The sequence below is a fragment of the Pelodiscus sinensis genome, chromosome 3 (genome assembly GCF_049634645.1).
Source record: "Pelodiscus sinensis isolate JC-2024 chromosome 3, ASM4963464v1, whole genome shotgun sequence".
NCBI lineage: Eukaryota > Metazoa > Chordata > Testudines > Trionychidae > Pelodiscus > Pelodiscus sinensis.
Genome location: NC_134713.1, coordinates 130182240 through 130203896, shown reverse-complemented (window position 1 = coordinate 130203896; position 21657 = coordinate 130182240). Strand labels below are relative to the sequence as shown.

Genomic DNA, 21657 nt, shown 5'->3' with positions numbered 1-21657 from the left:
CTATTTATGTTCATAGACAGATCAGGGTTCATCTCGGTTTAGCCAGATCTAATGATTGTTAATACATATGCATATGGTATCAATTATCATGAGATGTAGTTATTCCTTTCTTGGGTTTAGTGACTCACCACTGTTGAGAATTTGAGGAATTTAATCTCCCCCACATTCTCCTGTTTAAAGGTGATATGTAAGAAGGATGAAAAGATGAAAGAGGAAAAGAAATAGTCGGAGGGGATGTATTTTGCTTGAATTGGAAGCTGTAGATAAGGAGAAGAGATGGATATGAGCTATTAGGGAATCTTTAAATAGGTAAAACATGATAATGAAGCTGTTCTGGATTTTGGGAGCAAAAGGAGATGGATATATGCCTTTTGACTATGAAGAACTGGAAACAGTGTTAGACCAAAAAAAAAAAATCTGTGGAATGGGCAGCAACAAAAATATTATTTCAGAAAGAGAGGTATATGGTGTGGAGTGAGGAAAGGGGAAAATTGTTTAAGCCTATAAGAGAGGTAATGTACTGGTTCCTAAAATGGACTAACAGTTGAGCAATACGTTCCCATTTTATGGTATAAATGAGGAGATTTGCTGGTATGTTTTGGAAAACACAAAATTAGAAGAATTAATAGTATGGACTAAAGAAGTCCATAAAGGGTATAATTTCACTAGGTCAGGCCAAGAAGAGAGGAAGACATGCATATGAGCTTCATCAAAGGGGATGAGATAATGTCTTCTTTGGCGGGGACATTATTTTGGGGAGGTGATAGTAGGGAAATATAGATCTAGGTGGCATAGAAAACAAAACATTCCTGACCCTAAAAGAATATACAGCTTTTTCTACAGTAAAGGTGAACGATAGGGAATAGTAGCGGTTAGGATGAGAGGGCTCTTACCAATTAGTTGGAGGGGATGTATCAACCAGCAGTAGTTAACTATTTTTCTTAGTAAATATATAGTTAAGGTCCAGACTCTAGAGAAAATAAGAAGAATAAAAAGCCCACACGATGATGTTAATCAGTAAAAAAAGATTTCAGAGTCGGTTCAAAAGTGTCGTCTAGTGTAGATTTGGCCCACGATCTGCCTATTGACTATCTCGGTGTAGGATATCAATCTGAGGACAAATTATAGTTGCCTTTGGGTGGGTGGTCTGAATTGAAGGCCGCACAAGGAGCCTCTTTGCACTTTCCCTAGGACAGTCATGGTCAGGAAACAGCAATAATTTATGCTCCTCGGTGCAGGGTATGTAGCTCCACCAGGGAGGGCAAGTTGTGGGGTCAGAATATGGGCAGGGTCCCACTTTCCTGGGACCAGACAGAATCTTGAGTTCTGCTATATAGAACGCATGCATTGCACACTTCCATCTTCCTCCTCTCTGTCTGGGAACTTTCAACTTTTCAGGCCACAGTACATGGCCAGCTATTCTCAGTTGAGAGTGGCCCATCAGTGCTGCAATTTGCCCAACTCAGTTGGGAGGGTCTGGTGAAGACATGAGCAGCTAAGGAAAGCAGAGGGTCAGAAAGAGTGACCAATTGAATGTAATAGCAATTGGGAGAGAAGGAAGGGCAAAACAGGATGCCAGTGGCAGTGGAGGGAGAGAAAGCTGTCAGCATTTGAGTTAGCGGTTGATTATCTTGGAGGAAGAATTTCACTGCTGTATGTACCACAAGCTTTCCTTATGACCTGGACAAGTCAGAGTGTATTTAGCTTTTCTCATCTGTAACGTGCAAATAATTCTTCACAAGGGTGTTGTGATGTATTATGCACTAAATGTACTGAGATTCTCAAATGAAAGGTGCTATTAAAGTGTGAAATGCAATTGTTATTTTTAGCTCCAGTTATGATATACTCAAGACACTGGCCATTCAGATAGCTGAAGAAGGTTTTTAAGTGCTTGATGAGTGGGAAAGGGAAAAATATTGGAGAAGAGAATTAAATATGTGGATATTTGATAGACAGTAGCATCACTGATGATGCAGGATGGAAGAGAGAGAAAATTTCAAAAGGTGAGGACAGGATAAGTTTATAGAGATAGAATAGACAGGAGACTGCAGGTTTGGGTTCTGGGGAGCCAAAGATAGGACCTGTATTTTCATGACTCCACTGATTCTGTTTAAAGAGAGAGAAAGAGGAAAAAACCCAGTGGGTGTAAGGTGATATGAAAGTTCAGGTGTCAGACTTGGATTTGTGAGTTGTTTGCTTCTTCATGGATATATGAGTGTGTGTGTAAATTTAGCAAGTAGAAGTCATGAGGTTGGAAGATTATAAAAATAATCAAACAAATAGGATGCAGTCAATTACAAATGCTAGTGTGTTAAATGCTACAGAATTCCAGACAAAAATACTCTGTGGAAAATCAGAAATGAAATGTTCAAAATGTCCCTCAATAGTATTGTTGTCTTGCAAAAATACACTTTAGTTTTGCATCTTGCTAGCAGATTAGTTCAGTGCTTTAGAAAAAAGCAGATGTAGGTAAAAATAGAGAAAAAGATTTAAAATTAAATTGGCAAATACATTTAATAGTTGCCAGCATCAAACTATCTACAAAATGTTGAGAAAGCTTGGAATTCGTTTGACAGAGCAGTTGACAGAATACACTATCAATAGCTTCAATGCAGAGCTTCAATTCCCTGTTGATATAAACAATAACTTTCAGCTTTCTCTCATGTGTTTTTCATCTCTATTTTAATTCAAATGTATCTGTAGCAAACAGACCTTTTGTTTATCCCTATCTGTCAAACAAAAGAAGAAAATCTGTGTATCTAATATCTTAAGGTGACATTAACTAAACTCCCTGTGCAACTTGTATGTCTAGCTACCATTTGGCCTTACATAAATGATATCCATCAAATTTCACATATGTTTGCAGCAAAATTCTACTTTTCCATTTTCAGAATACCAAATCTGCACTTTCACCTAAATGAGGAGTTAAAAAATCATCTTGATTTTTCAGGAGATCTTTGGGCAACTTATGCTGGTAAAAGAGGCAAGCTTTAAAGTTCCGTGGCTCTTCTATTGAATGAACTCACACAAAAACAAAATGATAAAAGACAAGAACACCATATTGCCCATGGGCAAATACTTTTCACAAACTGATCACTGCATATGTGGCGCCTCAGTCCTCATCTTCAAAGGAGGCCTGCACAACACCTTCAAAAGACGAGCCTAAGAGCTTAAATTCATAACTTTGCTAGACATAAAAAAATCACGGTCCTGATGAAGTAACTTGATTTGTGGCTTATTACAACAATCTGTGACTCATTAACCCTATTTTGTGTCCTTATGACTGCAAAGGAGTTACTGGCTGCTTCACCTTGAATCTCTTTAGATAGATAGATAGATAGATAGATAGATAGATAGATAGATAGATAGATAGATAGATAGATAGATAGATAGATAGATAGATAGATAGATAGATAATTTAACTCTCTATATAAATAAATAGACTACTTAGTCTATAAAGCTGTTCCACTTTGTATTCATCTGTGACACTCCTGAGTTTCTTTCTCAGATCAAAAGAGCCCTGTATAGATTGAGAGTTTGTCTCTTTCACAAACAAAAGTTGATCCATTAAAGGTTAGTATCTCACCCACCTACTATGAATGTTCATGAATCTTTTTATCTAGGCTGAATTATAGTAAAATAAGGAAATTATCCTCTATAACAGTATACCAGTTTTCTTTTTCTGAATGTAAAGTGAAGTCTGAAAGCTTCAGCTATCAGGGATTCTTTAGGAAATGGGAGAAAAGAACAAAAAGACCAGTGGAAATATTCTTGTGGCAATTTTCTTTTCCAGAGTTTTCCTTTCTAGGGATATTGTCTTTCCAAATCAGAACCCAAGTCAGCCATGTTGCTGCTGAACCAGGCCTATCATGCCTCGGTTGCATTTGCAGAACACAACTTACATTAGATAAATGCAAGCCCAGACAGGCAATTGCAATCATAAGCCATGCTTTTATGCAGCTTAATTTTCCATTTAGAATCTGTTTGCTCATTTTGCTTTCACAGCTTAAAAAGCATGTTGGAAAGCTTGACCTGTTATCTCAAACTTTCTTTCTTTAGTAGGCAGTCATTTTACTAATTTATTTCCATTGAATAATTTGGAAAGTTGGATGCATTTACGGTGTAGATATCCATACTTTTTAAAACTAAATGTCAAACAAGAGTCCTAGGAAAACTGCCAAAACATAAGCAACGTGGTTTTGAGGGCTATTGAGGACCCACTGTTTTCATTGACTTCAGTGGGAGTTACAGGGGTTTAGAACAGGGCTAGGCAGGATGCAACCTGGGGGCCGGATCCAGCCCACCTCACACTGTGATACAACCCTCGGACTGCATCTGGCCGCTTTCTATTTATATCCGGCTGCCTGTGCCACCAAATTCTGGGCACTGGCTCAGGCAGCAGAATCCTATTTAAATGGCTCCTTTCTCCCAGTTGTGGTGCTACTCCAGCAGGGGCCAGAGCCATTAGCCTTTTAAGTAGCCACCGCAACCACAGGGAGCTGCCAGGCGATGCAGGAGCAGCAAAACCAGGAGTTGCAAGCCCTTTAAATTGCTGCAGTAGCGGCGAGGCCATGACCTGCGATCCCTCTGCTGTGTGTTTTACTTCAAAGCCTCCAGCCTCTGACAGCTCTGATGGGAGGCTAGTTCCAAGCCCTGCCACTTCTGGAGGGTGGAGAGGGGTGGAAGCTGGCTCATGACCAGTACCAAAATTTATTAAGTGGCCTCCCTGAGAAAATTATTGCCCACCTTGGTTTAGCCTCTCTAAAAAATCAATCCATAAATATGAGCCAGTGGCCTGTGGCAGGTGTGGCAATAAAACATGAATATTCTCAGGCATTAATAGAAGAATATTTCTTAAAGCTTAGTGCCTCAGTACTACTTGTGTGTGAGGAATGTGGCTCTGCATAGCAACACATTTTAAATTCATAGAACCCAGAGCTGGGAATAAAACCTCTTAGGTCATCTCACCCATCTCTCTGACATTGCAGATTTGGTTCTCAGAGTGGTATTACTGATGTCAGTGCCTTGCCCTGTCTAATTTTATATATCAAGCTACAGGGCTTGAACATTTCTCTTGGAAAACTTTCACACCTTGGTTCAAATCTTACAAGCAAGTGCAATTGTTCATACTTTGAGCCCATTGCTCCTCGTCATTAATAATATAAAATAACCCATTGACTTTTGGGTAGTCATTTTCCTCCTGTGATCTCACAGCACTTTCCAAAGCCAAATAAGTAACATTAACTTCATTTTACTGATGTGAAAATTATGATACAGGGTCAGACAGAGGTAATGGTAGAGCTCGGAGTGAAAACTTGGTCTCCGGACTTTGTTCAGTCTTGTTCCCAAACTGCTGGATCCTAGAGTCTCCCTTCTGGTGTACAGCATCTTGTTAATGTTGTTGAACCTGAACAGTACTGAATTTCTGTATTTCCTTTTAATGTAAAACAACTGAATCCTATCAAAGTTGTTAGTATATTCAGAATACCTGAGCCAGTAGCTTAGTGGAAGGACTGGCTGAAGAATATCATCTGTTAGCATGTAGATTCATCCCACAATGGGGAAGGCCTATTGCTCAACATGCACAAAATTAGTCTGAACAAAATGCTAGTACATGTATTCAAGGGAACAAACCTGCATTAGCTTGGAGTTAGACTAGTCCTACAAGGGTTTTTTTCCCAGTTCTAGATTCTGTGAATTCAGACCCCATTATATTACTGTGCAGAGCTACACTAGTCACCAGAAGCCATCTCTGACATACAAAAGATGCAGTGAAAGTGTCGGTTCAAAGCTTGTTGGAACCAAGATGCCCTATGTTTTGTCCTGAAGCCTGTCAAATTTTGATGATGACAGACCACCAGAAGGAAAGCTGTCCATACCTGCGGGGCATCTAGGGTGCATCTACATAACAATTCTGTTATTTAGAAATAATTTTGAAATAACGAACAGCTTAATTAAAAATTTGTAATCCTCAATCTACAAGGAATAACATTTATTCCGAAATAGTTATTTTGGAATAACAGTAGTGTGGATGCCCCACTACTGCTATTTCGAAATAACTCCTTCCCAGGGCCATTCAAAGTAATTACTCCCCAGTGCCTCCTAGGGGCTCTAAATTGAGGTAGCATTTCCACATTAGACAAGCCTGCCTCAGACTAATTTTGAGGCTTCCCTGTGGTATAGACGTGCTATTTCAAAATAAGCTATTTTGGGGAAAAAATCTGAAATAGGTTATTTCAAAATAAACATTTTGTGTAGACATACTCCTAGGCTACGTCTACACTGGCCCCTTTTCCGGAAGGGGCATGTAAATTTCACGAGTCGTCGTAGGGAAATCCGCGGGGGATTTAAATAAAAATGTCCGCCGCTTTTTTCCGGCTTTTAAAAAAGCCGGAAAAGAGCGTCTAGACTGGCCCCGATCCTCCGGAAAAAGTGCCCTTTTCCGGAGGCTCTTATTCTTACTTCAAAGTAGGAATAAGAGCCTCCGGAAAAGGGCGCTTTTTCCGGAGGATCGGGGCCAGTCTAGACGCTCTTTTCCGGCTTTTTTAAAAGTTGGAAAAAAGCGGCGGACATTTTTATTTAAATGCCGCGGGGGATATTTAAATCCCCCACGGATTTCCCTACGACGACTGCTGAAATTTACATGCCCCTTCCGGAAAAGGGGCCAGTGTAGACGTAGCACTACTGTCCTTCTACTTGTTTTAGGGCATATCTACATGGAAGGGCTAAACTTGAAATAAGCTACGCAACTTGAGCTACGACAATTGCGTAGCTTAAGTCGAAATACTTTATTTTGACTTTGGACACATCTACACAGCACTAATTTTGAAGTACAGCACTCTTCTCCCAACTTCCCTTACTCCTCATACAATGAGGTTTATAGAAGTTGGAGTCAGAAGCCCGTTATTTTGAATCTATTTCAAAATAACAGGTTTGCTGTGTAGATGCTCACTATGTTATTTCGGAATTACTGATGTTACTCCGAAATAACACTGCTGTGTAGACATGCCCTTAGTGAACTTTATCTTTGGAATCAGCAATCAACCATGCCTTGGCTGACATGAACCATGCCAGCAGAACATAAGAGGACAAGTGACTTTTCATATTTCCTGGCCTCAAGATTGATTCCAAAGTGGAAGGCCCTTTACCACAGAAGTGTAATTTTTTTCTCTCATATAAACATAGCACTGAGAAAAAAGAGAATTCTCTTGTGCAGCCTGTCCAGATAGTTTGCCCATATTTTCCTAAATGTGCATAGGAAAACTTCTCTAGAACTTCTTAATCAAATGTGACCCAAATAACTGTTTTTAAACATCTGTTTGCTGTTTCATTTCATTACTATAATGCATTGTTAATCAGTGTTTAAATCCTGGCTTCATTCAATATAAACAATGTAATTTCTTCTAGAAAGAATACACTTAAAGATTTATAAAAATAATTCACAATATTCAGAATTACTTTCAAATCACTACTTTAAAGAAACTAAACTGATTAGACTATTTAATTATTAATACAAAAATTTAAATCTGCCAGTCTGTGAATCGGAAGCTAACAAAAGACATGGGAGTGACTTTATTCAGGAGTAGTATGTGATTGTAGGGTATTCCAAAACCATTGAAGTCTGTAATACCTGGACATCAGCAGGGTTATGTAAAAGGATATAATTGCATTGTAGATACTTGAGACTAAATGATGAGAGTTTGTGCCCAGTTTGTTCATGTGAAAACTGGCATTTTGTATTTCATGCTTAAATGGCAAATGAAATCTGAGTTAAGTGAACATCATAGAGACCAGAAATAAAAATTTAATTTCTAGAAACATTAGAGAGCTAATAATGGAAAAAATGGCACTAGAAAAGTTTGCGATACTTACATTGGCACTTCATTACAGATTTGTCTGTTGTCAATGATCTTCAGTGCGAATTTACTTTAATTCTTCATCAGGCACAGTCAAAGATTGCTAAATTATCTTTATTTAATCTTGTTATCCTTTTTTACTGGCCATACTAAATGTATGTTCATGACTCCCATTGACTCTGAGGCCAGAATTCGGTCTTATAGATAATATCAACTACACTTGAGTTCTGTGAGAAATAGATGAAGGTAACATCTATAAATTCCTATGAATTGCGTTTGTAACAAAATTAACCTCTATCAGGCACTCTGTAAACCAAATAAAGTGTCCATGTTAGGGTTTTTAATTTTTTCTTATTATGGTCTATGTTACACAGAAGAAATCAGTGTTACTTCCATATGTAGTTATATTGACTTTTCAAATTCTACATCTATCTGGATGCCACACTGCTATTATATCTGAATTTTTATTGACTATGGGTATGTCTACACTTGCCCCCTAGTTCGGACTAGGGAGTCAAATGAAGCATACCGAAGTTGCTAATGAAGCGTGGGATTTAAATATCCCACACTTGATTAGCATATTCATGGCCGGTCGCCATTTTAAAATGCCTGTTGCACAATTTAAGTTGCCGCATGTAGACGCGGTAGTCGAATCCAAAACCCTTCCCTCGAATTAACTGTTACTCCTCATGCAATGAGGAGTAACAGTTAATTCGAGGGAAGGGTTTTGGATCGGACTACCGTGTCTACACACTGCAAGTTAATTCAGGCTACCGGCATTTTAAAATGGCGACCGGCTGCGAATATGCTAATCAAGCGTGGGATATTTAAATCCCATGCTTCATTAGCAACTTCAGTATGCTTCATTTGCCTCCCTAGTCTGAACTAGGAGGCAAGTGTGGCGATACCCCAAGTCTGAATATATACTGTTTTTTCTGTACTGATCTAGTTCAATCAAGACACTGTCCCATGCACCTTTCTCATTTTGTTTCAGTATAGGATTGCACCACAAGGGCCATATTTCTTACAAAAAAAATTCAGACTAAGGTTCTGAAACTACTACAACAAATATGATCTGATAGTTATGCCTTTACCCCTGTAACTAGAGCTGTGCAAATAATGGATATTTCAGTTTGCAGGTGATTCTGAAGAATTAATAAATGCTCACTTTAATTTTAGGTCAAAATTACATTTTTTTGTAATTTTTGGCAAAAATACCTAATTGCTTGTGTATGTGGGTTTGAGAGAGAGAGATTTAGTTTTAGTTCACACTAAGCAATTTGTTTAACCAGCAACAAAATGTTGGGGTTTCTCCCAAAAATGTAAGTATTTTTAATATTTTAAAAATAATACAAAAGGAAGAAATTTCAAAACAAAAAGTGGTTTCAAATAAAAAAGTCAAAATGTTTTATTTAAAAAATGTTGAAACAATTTTTTTCATAATTATTTTTTACATTTTTTTCAATCAAAACAGTTTGGCAAAATCAACATGTGCTGTCACAGTGTCATTGAGTCTTTAAACTGAAAAAAGTTTTGAACAAAAAGGTGTAACCTTTCCATTGAAAGATGCACTTAGCAAAAAATCTCATCTCTTGTAAAGATTTTTCCCTTCCCTTCTGCCCCTCAGACATTTAACCTGTCTCTCAGTTTCTTGTGCATTTAAAATTCTCACTGATTTCACTGGGATTCAAGATAACAATCCATCTCCATGGTGGTAATGTAGATGGGTTCGTCTGAATTTACTATGTGGAGTCTCCTATCAAGATGTCCTCAGATCCACCCTGAACCCAACTAGACTACAGGTAACCTGTACATCAATCAGTCAAGTCATTTTCATACCTGACATGACCAAACACCTATAATTCGGTTCTGTTGGGTTCAAGTTGGGTTGCCAGATAAGATATGGAGCTAGACGAGCAACATGTTTGGGACATTGCAAATGGGCCATATGCTTCTGCAGTTCACAAACATGCACTGCTTCTCCTTCCTCCCCTCAACCATGGGACATCAAAGAGCCCTGGCCTACCAATACCTGCATTGTGGGAAGGCCACAGATCCCTGGACCACTCAGATCACAGCCAGGGCAGACAGTGGTTGGGCAGCCCATCACTCGACATCTGATGAGTAAACTCCCTCCCTTTCATCTTCACTGCCACCTGCTGTCTGGCTCCATTGCAGGAATCCAGGTACAAGGTGGATGGGGGGGAGAGTCAGAGCTGGAGGGGACCTGGGCTCTAGTGTAGTACAGTGCCACAGGATTATTAGCTATTTACAGATCCCCACTCCACAATCACTATCTCAGAATTCCTGAATTGTTGCAGCAAGTGCACCATGACGTACTCCATACTAGGCTGTTGGGGTAAGGTGCAAGGCGGAGTAGTGCAGGGGATATCCAGTGATGAATCCTGGCTGGCCACATTGCTGCACTTACAGGTGGAACATGTCGTGGATCTCTCTCCTTCATTTGGAAACAGCTTATGTGAATGCCATCTCCACTAGCCCCTCCCCCCACCAGTTGTCTTGGGACTAATTTAAAGCTCTACCTGAACCTGACCCAAGTGAGTCATTCCATTCTAACTGGCACCCAACATTTTTAGCCAATTTCTGTTGGGTTCAGGTCAGGCTGCAAGTCTCTATTCTCCACAGATCCAGTCTTGGTACCATTGAAATCAGTGGGAATTTTGTCATTGACTTTGGTAGAAACTTGATCAGACTTTATCTGAGCAACAAACTAACTTTATGGCTTTAAATTTTTAGATTCGGCGTGTGGGTTTTCCACTAAATGTATATGTGTAATGTATAATTAGTCCACTTCCTTGTGTCTAGTGTGAAGCCTCATAATTATCTCTATGGTCTACTTTAAAAAAATTGCAGAGGCTTTACATGAGATCTAAACTATAATTAAGCAGTTGAAAGTTGAAAATGGATGAACCCTGAAAATGTTTTTTTGTGACTGAATATATTTAAATGCTGTTGCGAAGAAGAAGCCCAGCTCTCTCTCTTTCTCTTACGCGCATATCTCAGTGGGATTTGTTCAGTAATTTTACTGTCAAGTTGCCCACATTTTGTAACTTAGCTATTCTGGGTGAGAAGAGTTTTGCTAGCAGGGTATGCTGGTGTATCACCTACAAATTGCTGTGTCGGCGGTGCTTTGAAGTTATAGCTCAGGCTGGAAATTGGACACTCAAGCCCCTTCCGCCATCAGACTTCAGAACCCAAGCTCTGGCCCATGCTGTAACTTTAAAGCAACGTGAGCATAACTATTTTTAGAGTAGTCACATCAGCTCCTTTGGCAGGGCTAGGAGTCTCATTCCTATGTATAGACAGGCTAAATGGGGAGGGGAGCGGTTATCGTTGATTTAAATAGATTCTCATCTTATTACCCAGACAGATCATTTTTAAGTGGGGCTTATGTCTAGTAGTTGGGGGAAACAGTCACAGCACATTGCCTCAAAAAGCATAACCCAACAAAAAATAAACAGAAAAGCAAGTTGAGGGGAAGAGAACAAACTTACTGTTCTAATATAAATACCTAGCTCTTGTATAGCATTTTCCAGCAGTAGATCTCAATGTGCCTTATAAAGAAGGGCCAGTTTTATTATCCCCATCTTATAGAAGTAGAGGCACAGAGAGATTCAGTGACCTGTCCAAGATCATCCAGTATTTAAGTGGCAAAGATGAGACTAAAATCTAGGTTTCCTGGGTTCCAGTCCAATGCTGTAGAACATCCCTTTGAGTGAGGCATTCGTCTGTTTCCTTGTACATTTAAATTGCCGTGGGCATCTGAATTTGTGGAACGTTGCTCATTGATACAATCTTTAAAAAAGTTGCCACTCAATCTCTGTTTTTCCATGATACTCCAATCAGTTCTAAATCATATGCTACTGCTACAACTATATAATTTGTTTTACTGAAAAAAGCAATCACATTGATTGCAAAATCATGCTAAAATATACAAGCACTAAAATAAGATTGTATGTTGCAGTCCATGTTTGGCAAACTGAGATTATGAATCATGTTTTGTTGCATTAATAGACTGTTTGTTCTCGTGTCAAGTAATTTTTATGAAGCATTTTGTCGCATTTAGGTACTTTCACTGAGATGGTGGATTTATTGTGAGATGTGCTAAAAATGAGCGGGCCAAATTCTGATCTGTCACCGGTGACAATCTAGTTGTTGACTGCTTTGAACTGGTTTGTAGTGGATGGCAGACATTGCTTCATGGTTGGCCCAAACAATGTTTAGGGCCCTATCTTGTCAATTATGAAGTTACATATGCAGTATTTAACTTCTATTTTGGCACATGACACTGTTTGCTGAAAAGTTCAATTAGTACTATTTTGATGGCTTTCCAGAGAGCAACGTAACCAGTTTGTACAATGTGATAGTTCCCCATGTAACTGTGCCTCTGACCTCATTGTGGTCTTCTTGAGGGCACACCACCTACTTAAACTTGTCAACTCCTTCTCCCCCTACATACATATAAATGTGTAAAAACGAGAGGCCTTTGTTGTTAAAAGCATTTCCACAGATCAGACTTCCCTCTCTAGAGACGCATGCATAGCAGCAATGTGAATTCCAAACAGTGGGAACTCTGGTCTGCCTCTCCATAAGCATAGTTTGACCTCTATATTTGGGGGCAGCTCCAGCCAGGCCAATGGGACACTCATGGGTGGAGCAAATTCTCTGTCTGTCTGAGGTGTGCCGTTTGGGGTGGGGAGAAGTGAAGGGCTTGTGCTTTTCACCCTGTTGTTGAACCAGCTGTTTATGACTGACTGCTTTAGACGAAGGGAGGAAAACAGTTGACTCATTTGCTCCCTTTCTTGCAAGCCAGACTACACCATCTGTAGTAACTGTAAACTGCTTTTGTTATAGATGGGGCAAGGAAAGGTCAGGGAAGTACTGTGCAATCAGTGCCTTGAGGGAGGGTTTGTTGCGGCATCCCTAACTCCAACTCCCATTCCTCTTAAACTTAACAAAAATTATACTTGTATGTACCTCAGTTTCCTCTTCTGTAAAAGGAGGGTGATATTTGCCCCTTCTTTTGAGGTCTGTTGCTAAAGTACACTCTAGAAGAGTTAAAGTATTATTATTGTCTAGGAAAGTGCAAACAACCCAACTCAAATTCCTGAGCTGCTGCCTTCAAGAAGCCCTTAACAATATTCCAGAATGGCTGCATTCATGTTCAAAGTGTGAGTGCTGACAGTATAATGATTGGGAAGCTGAGGGTGAGAGGAGAAATCGAACCGAAGAGTTGAAGTGTCCTTGAGCACCATTTTCTTCTGCCTTGGCATTGGCAGATATGTCCTACATCCCAGACAGATAAATCCTCCAGGGCACACTTTAGACTCTGCCTTAAGTACACTGACATGTAGAAAGAGTTTTAATGAGTATAAAAAAGGCCAGATGGTACAATCATTAGACTACTAAAATAAGAGAGGCATTTTAATACCCTGGAGGAAAGGCTTGAGGGATAAACATAATAGTTTTGAAGTCCTGGCTGAGAAATGTGCATACTAAAAAGAAGTCATTAGATGGAAATTTCAAGGAGACAGGCGTGGGACTCGTTGCCACAAGATATTACTGAGACAAATAACATAGTATAACAGCAGATGTTGTAATTAAAGGAGTCTAATCTTGTTCTGAAATTTTCTAACTGGGATAAAATGGCAAAGGCTGACAATCCTCATGCTTCAGGACCAGATGCTGGTCTCCAGGTGGTATACCTCACTAAGGAAGCTCAGTTCAATGAACCTTACTTCTCTAGGTCCCACAGTTACTTATGTACCATTCAGATTTGGTGTCACCCCACTTTTATTGTTGAAATTTGTTTACCTTGGTGAAAAAAAAAGAATCTTTAGTCTAGGGCTACAGAAAGTTATTTACGCTGAAGGAAAGAATGCAATGGCATTTTAAGTTCCTGATCTTTATCACCATTTAAGAGTCATGCCAGGGACCTGAATTTACAACTCTTGCTCCCATGAGGTAGCACTTACATAAGCAGTCCCATTGATCTGTGATGAGCATATGTCTAGAAGCATGAGAACTGTGAGCCCTTGTCATTTTACTCCAGATAGTAAATGTTGAAACAGTATTAGACTCTTATAATTGTCAGGGGGAAGTACTATAGTATTTATCTTGGGTCCTCATGAAATTGCCATGGTCTAGCAGAATTAAGCAAATTATGGGGTGTTCAGCCCATCATCTGACTCATCTTGGATTAGAAACTGACAAAGAAAAACTTCCAAACAAGTGAATCATTGACCTGTTCTGCTATGGCCATTCTGATCCTGAAGGAATAAATATTTTGGAAAGGGATATTAGGCTGACGACAATGAACAAAGTACAACAAATATATTGAAAATAGGTTGGCAACTATCCTCTAAGAATATTAGTTTTACAATAGGCCAAGCAAAAGAAGAGAATAGGAGTTTTCTAAGTATAATTAAAGAGATGTTAAAGAGATTAAAGGACCTTACTACCTTAAACTCAACTCATGGAGTTCCTTGAACCCTTTGTAGTCATCTTTAATAAATACATTAAAAAAAACCTTCACAATATATTAGAACTATCACTGACAGGGTCATTTTGCTTGTTCAGTCAGTTAAGAAAACAATTTTGAAAAGAATAAGAAAAAGAAGCTGGACTCTACCAAGCCTAAAGCAGTAGCATACCTATATGGTGCTTTAAAAATGCATTGAAATTGGGGCTGTTAAATTCTGTACCTCAGCCTGCTAAATCACCTGTAACAATTGATGATAGATATAGCTTTGTATTATCAGAGGAGGCACCTCTTCTTTTAGATCAGAGTGAATATCTGAGATGATGGAGTGAATCTCTTTTGAGGAAAATGGAAAGAAAACAAATGGAGAATAGACCCAATACCATGCGAGCCAAATTTTAATTCTTTGCATTAGGTAATATCAGGAGTCCCAGTTACATTCATCACAAGTTGGGGAGTCTACAGAGTTTCTGGGCCCCTGGGCAAGGGGGTGGGCCAGCTCCGTGCTCCTGGAAGGGGCAGGGCTTCAGATGGAAGGGGTGGGGCAGGACAGCCAGACCTCAGCACTGCTCAAAGTGTGCCACACTGCCCCCCAGAGCAGTGTGCAGTAGTGACAGCGGCAGCTGGGGGCCCCAGGCCTTTTTGAATTGCTGGGCCTTGGGGCAGTTGTCCCTTTTCACCTCACCTCCATCAGTGGGCCTTATTGCAAGTGCCTCTGAACGTTATGTTCTCTGATGGATTTCACCCTGTGTGATTCCAGTAAAATAACAGAATGCCTTGTGTCTGGGGGAGTCAGATTGAAACTATTCGTAAGATTTATTCTTTTGTTTGAAGTGAATTTTGTGTGTGTGAATCTTAAGCATTATTGATTTGACCTCCTTAAAATACAAGATTAGATTTGACACAAGTGCCTTCTGCTGTTCTAGGGACTCTAGGATTGAGTTTTTAGAGGTAAAACTTTCAAATCTGTGCCAGCAGTAGAAAAGGATTTTTCTATGTAGGGATGCAGTTGGGGGCCCAGGACTCCTTTGCTCATAGCCTAGCTTTGTGAGGTCTCTATTTGCCCAGCACAGAGTCCAAGGATGGATTGGTGGATCCTTGATTATATATATCAATCAAACCAAAAGGCCAAAATACCCCACAGAAGAGGTGGGTTGTGAAGGCATGAAAGGATTATCATGTTGCTCTTCAGCTTTGTGAGGGGAAATTCTCACTCTTATACCTCATTTCTGGGGGAATCCACTGTATTAAATACAGTTACCGAGGCTTGGAATGGAGGGTAGGATTTGTTCCTAAATGAAGCATGTAGGATTTGCAGTTTAACTGAATAGAAACTTTGGATTCATGAACTATGCTGCAGGATCAAGGATCTAATGTAATGACTTTGTGAGTAATGCTAACATTTGTCTTCTGTCTCACTTTAGTTTGATTTTCAACCCTTTTCTTTTCAGCATTTGTTGCTTGTAATATTGTTGGCAAAATTCAGTTCAGTTACACAGATGTGAATCCAGAACAAGGCTGCCAAACTCATAGAAAGTACTTTGAATTTACCACAGTGTAAATAAGACTACCTTTGTTCCCACTATTGCATGTAAAGATATGCTGCTCCTTTTTCATTTTCAGTCACATTTTCTCTTACAGATGTTTCCCATATGCAGACACACTTACCAAGCCTTTAGTTTTTGTATGTGTTATTCCCTTTTTCTTTTTAATGGCAAGTTTCTCTTGATGTAGATGGGTGTCTGTGCAAAGGGAAAGTGATATATAAATTGGCAATAAAGAAAATCCTTCTGCCAATGAAATAGGACAATATCTCCTGATAATCCACTAGGTTTAAACCAAAACTGAACAGACAAAAAAGAACAATAACAACCCACCTTCAGTGCTTTGTTTTTTACTGCTGTTATGTGAAGTGATCTGTATAATTATGAAATTAATCGCTCTGCAGGAAGCTACACTTCAGCATATATTCTGTTTGATGTATTGACAACCCCACCCCCCAAGCTTCTAAAACTTTTGACTATGGAGCAGAAGCAAATTAGAGCTCTAGGCCAGGGTAGAGTGGGAGTCCCTCCCTATACCTTTCATCTGCAGTCCACCCATCCCCCTCCAGTGCTCCTGCCAGGGAGTGGGGTTGGGGTACAAAGGCTTCCAGAGTTTTTAGGTGGGTGAGCGGGGAGTGGTGCAAGCCCCCATTCTCCAGCAGGAGCACCAGGCAGCTGGAGTGAGTTGGGGCTCCAGGAGTGCCCATTTTTCCAGGACCTCCTACCCCAATTGGCCATTTCCCCGATGGCTTAATGGCTAACGTGCCGCTGCTATAGAGGGAGAAACACAGAGGTAAAGAAACTACCAGCCAGTGTCAATGGAATGTGGTTGAAACCTTGAGATTTTGATTTCTGGGGCTTTCATGTTTGTGGAATGGCAAGAAATGATTGATTTATTTTTTTGTGTTCTAGCTGTTTACCTCTGCAAGCGAACAATGCAAAACAAAGCACGTCTTGAGCTAGCAGACTATGAAGCAGTAAGTACCTGGGGCCTTTCCTGGAAATGAGTTGTCAAATAAAGGAGAATTCAAAGCTCAGCAGAATATAGAGTACATTAGAAACAAAGGCCACAGAATTTTTCTAGTGCATTGGTTTATAAATGGAGCAGTTTGAACTGGTTCCTAGGCATTTGGCAACTGTTGTATACAGGAGCCTGCTATATTATACTAAGCAATGAAAATAGAGTGTGTGCCATGTTCCCTTTAATTCTTTTCACCCCTGAGTGGAATGAATTTTCTTAGATACACCTTCATAGTGGGGCACAAAAAAAATCAAGTTGCAGGAGTGGGGCCAAGGGGTTCTGCAACTTGATGGGCTGGGGGTGCAGACTCTCGGGTGGGGCTGAAGATGAAGGGCTTGGAGTGAAAGATGGAGGCTCAAGATTTGGGGAGGGACTCAGATCTGGGGTTTGGTGTGCAAGAGGGGGACCCACTCTGGACTGGGGGTTTAGGGTGGGGCCAGCGCTTTGGAGTGCAGGATGGTTCTCAGAACTGGGGCTCAAGACGGGTCAGGGGGTTGGGACTTGAGTTTACCTGAGGCTCCCTGATGCTGACAGTGAGGAAAGACCCTTTTCCCCATCTTTGAAAGCTTTGTGCTGAGGCCAGCAGGAGGGTTTCCCTCCCTCCTTCCCGCCTGCTACCCTCAGCAGCTCCATGCTGGGGATGGCACGGACAGGTGCCCCCAGCTGTCCATGGCAGCTCCGAGCTGGAGCCAGTGGGGAGAGGCTCCTCCCTGCTGGCCCCGGCAACCTCAAGGCTTGGGGAGAAATCTTGCTCCTGGTGCAGCCCCGAGTCCCTGTGCAGGTCTTAATGGGAATCCGTGCAGCTGCACAATTTAGAGGGGTATTAAGGTGAGGACATTTTCAATAGATAGAAAGAAATCCTAAGTGTTCTCCTAATTTTGCAGTGTTTGGATCCAGGTTGTTGGTGCAAGAAGCCATAGAGAGGGGGTCCAACTGCAAAGTTTGAATTCGTATCTTCCCAAGCTCAGGGGTGTTTGGGAAGTGAAGTTTTGGCTTGGGCCCATCTCTAATTTAATTGTGTAGAGACTGTTTTCCCAGCATTAGGTGAACTGTTCACTAATCTTATGCAGTTGAAGACAAACGTGACCCTATGTTTTCCAGAAGTGTACTACAGTGTGTAAGGCCTCCAGTTTGGCTAGAGCCAAAAAGAGCTACAGCAGAATGAGTGTTATCCATGGTATCTTGGAGAGGGTGAATAAAGAAAAGTATTTTTTAATTCCCATAATAGAAGAACATAATAGAGGACACCAAATGAAATTAATGGGTAGCAGATTTAAAACTAATAAAAGAAAGTTCTTCTTCACACAGTGCGTAGTCAACCTGTGGAACTCTTTGCCAGAGGAGTCTGTGAAAGCTAGGAGTATAAAGGTATGTCTACACTAGCTTGTTAATTCAAGCTAGGTAGGCAAATCAGGCAACCAGATTTGCAAATGAAGCCCGGGATTTAAGTATCCCTGGCTTTATTTGTATGTTCCCGTCCGGCTGCCATTTTTAGATCCCCCTTTGTTTGAACGAACTGCCTGCGGCTACATGTGGCAGTTTAAAGTTAATCTGAACTAAATTCTTAGTTCAGATTAACTGTTACTCTTCATGGAATGAGGTGTAACAATTAATCCGAACTAAAAATTTAGTTCGGATTAACTTTAAACTGCCGCGTGTAGCCGCGGACAGTTCATTCAAACTAAGGGGGATTTAAAAATGGTGGCCGGACGGGAACATGCAAATAAAGCCCGGGATATTTAAATCCCGGGCTTCATTGCAACTCCGGTAGCCTGATTTGCCTTCTTAGCTTGAATTAACGAGCTAGTGTAGACATACCCTAACAGAGTTTAAAGAGAAGCTAGATATTTTCGTGGAGGTTAGGTCCATAAAAGGCTAGTAGCCAGGGGATAGAAATGGTGTCTCTTGCCTCTGTTTGTCAGAGGCTGGAGATAGATGGCACGAGACAAATAGCTTGATCATTGTCTTCGGTCCACCCCCTCGGGGCACCTGGTGCTGGCCACTGTCGGCAGACAGGCTACTGGGCTAGATGGACCTTTGGTCTGACCCAGTATGGCCATTCTTATGTTCTTATCTTATTATAAGATTTTGTGGCCTATTGATTGGATTGTGAAGGCATATCCCTTTGCTAGTCTTCTGTCAATATGTAATACGGTCACAATCAGATTATTTGATACCAATTTCCTAGACATTTTTTCAGTGACTCTTATTATAATTAACACAAAAAGGGGGACATGGGGAGAAATTGTATATCTCAAACTCTCTTGAAGTCAGTAAACCAAATTCTGCTTCTATTTACATCAGTGAAAGTCCAGAATAATTCTATTGCTACCAATGGAATTGTTCAAGATTTACCAGCAAATCTGAGTGCAGAATTATGCCAAGACTTGTCAAAATATTTATTATGAAATGGATATTCTACACGAAAATAGCTTTAGTCTGCAAATATTTTTAAAAGCATATAACCGGCAGTCAATTTTCTGTACAAGGAGTTTGTATTCCAAAAATAGCTTTTTAATGTTCCAGCTTAAAGTAATCTCTAGAAACAACATATCCAATAATGCTCAACACAAACAGCTCATACAGAAGACAAATGGCAGTTTCAGCGTGAATCAATGGCAGTACCAAACTAATGTCACTGTTACATTTCCAGACCTGGCTACAGTTTATAATTGAAGCACACTCCTAAAAGTTGCTGCTGGTATGTTTTTTTCTGGCAGCACCAAACTCTGCAGAATCCACCCCAACTCCTTAAAACTGTTCCCAGACTTTTCAGCAGATTTCCAGCTCTTAAAGAAACAAAGTCTACATTATATTTGCCCCTGTGTTCTGTCCTGTGCTGTGTCTGCTTCTTTCTACCAGATAAACAGATATTAGCACTGGCCTGAGTTTTGTGACTTTTCAGTGTAACATCATCTTTTAGAGATTTGGAAGATAGTCTAAAACTGAGAGACAATAAATAAGTTAAAGCACCGTTAAATTAGTTTATACTGTATTTACAGGAGAGTTTGGCCAGGCTACAGCGAGCATTTGCCCGGAAATGGGAGTTTATTTTTATGCAAGCTGAAGCACAAGCAAAGTGAGTTTCTTTGAAGTTTTACTGCTGTATTTGTCATTGACTGTTTTAGAGGCACTGCAGTTAATGTTGTTTGTCTTAAATATTCTGCAATATTGACAGAGTGGACAAGAAAAGAGACAAAATAGAAAGAAAAATCCTCGATAGCCAGGAGCGAGCATTTTGGGATGTACACAGACCAGTGGTAAGTAAATATATTGATTGTAAGCATTCCAAAGATAAATATGAAAATCCAAGCAAAGCCAGATGCCTTCTCTCCTGCTTCCAAATGGTCACAGCAAAGCTGTTATCATTTGGGAGCAGTTCAGAGGCACCTGTCTTCTTTTGGAGGACTTATCTGTTTATAGTGGTGGCATGTGGTCTATTCACATTTTTTCCACTCCATCACAGATGTGTAGCAAGGGTGTTATGTGCCTGGGGGCAAAGGCAAAATTTGTGTTCCCCCCTCCACTGTGCGGAGAGGCCCCGAACCTGGCACATGGATGATCCCAACCCTGAGAGGAGGGGGGAGCTTGTACTGCGTCTTTCCCTACCCCCTTCAGTTTAACATGCCAGTGGAGATGGACAAGGTTTGGGCTGGAGGCGGAGAGGAGGGGAGGAGTGTCCAATCTGCAGTGGCAGGTGGAGGAGGAGCAGGTGAGCCGAGGGATGACAGGGGAAGGAGAGGGGGACTAAACTATCACATGGCGCCCAGGGGTAACGGCCCCCCCGCTCCCTCCTCACTACTCCACTGCTCCAACATTACAGATGTACCCATGTTCCATGCTGTTTTCTGGATGTGGAGACATGACGTAGTCGGATTTTTTTTAATAAAAAAAAATGTATTTGATTTAGGATTGCTAATTCAAAACATTCAAAATTTATGAGACAGGAACCTCAAAATCACGAGACTTGCTTCAAAATAATGTACTTTTTAAATGATTCATTTCCAGTTCTTTGTATTTGATTTCTGAGCCTTTAGGATGCATTTGGGTCATATGTTCAAAATTTTCTCCACAGCTGTGAAGGCCAGCAACATACTTAAAAAAAAAAAGAAACCTGAAGCTGCCATGTGATCAATTGATTTTTGAGAGGTGGGGCTTGAAGAAAAATCACCAGCTAGCACAGAACTTGCAATAAAATCCTGAGTATTGGCAATGTTGTTGGAGCATTGCAGAATATGTGGAGAACTAAAAGTTTTCCCCTTCCTTTGCATGTGGGAAAAAACCTAATGTCTTTGCTAATTTAATAGAATATGGGGTGTATCCTGCACTGCTGTGTATTAAAAGACATAGACAGAATAAAAATTATATACAAAGTAAAAAGTTCTTAGCTAATAAAATATTAGATTACTATAACTATATGCATTTTAAAAATCTGATTAATATTTCACTGATTACTTTTGGCGGTAGTGGGGGAGGAATTGGAGAGGGTGTAATGAAGACTTTTAAAGGAGAATGAATGAGGTTGGAGAACCACCAAAGACTCAAACTGGACTCATTTGTTTGAGAGACGGTGCAGTGAAATTAGGGGAAAGAGGATTTGAAATAAACATAGAGTGGAGAAAGACACAAAAACTGTTACAGATGATGTGCATATCATAGGACAGAATTGGAGCTGTAATGTCCACCAACTATAGAGATGTATGGAGGGAGAACAGAAAGATATTTGGTGTTTGT

General features: G+C 40.3%; 1 protein-coding gene across 6 annotated transcripts in view; it reads left to right on the top strand.

Moving 5' to 3' along the window:
• Positions 1-21657, top strand: part of RGS7 (regulator of G protein signaling 7) — a 374326-nt gene that overhangs the window by 300707 nt on the left and 51962 nt on the right. For all 6 annotated transcript variants that reach the window (XM_075924826.1, XM_075924827.1, XM_075924830.1 and 3 more), the window contains 3 exons: positions 16815-16879; positions 19926-20002; positions 20102-20183. In XM_075924826.1, the coding sequence (XP_075780941.1) occupies positions 16815-16879; positions 19926-20002; positions 20102-20183 (224 nt within the window). The remainder of the gene's footprint in view (positions 1-16814; positions 16880-19925; positions 20003-20101; positions 20184-21657) is intronic.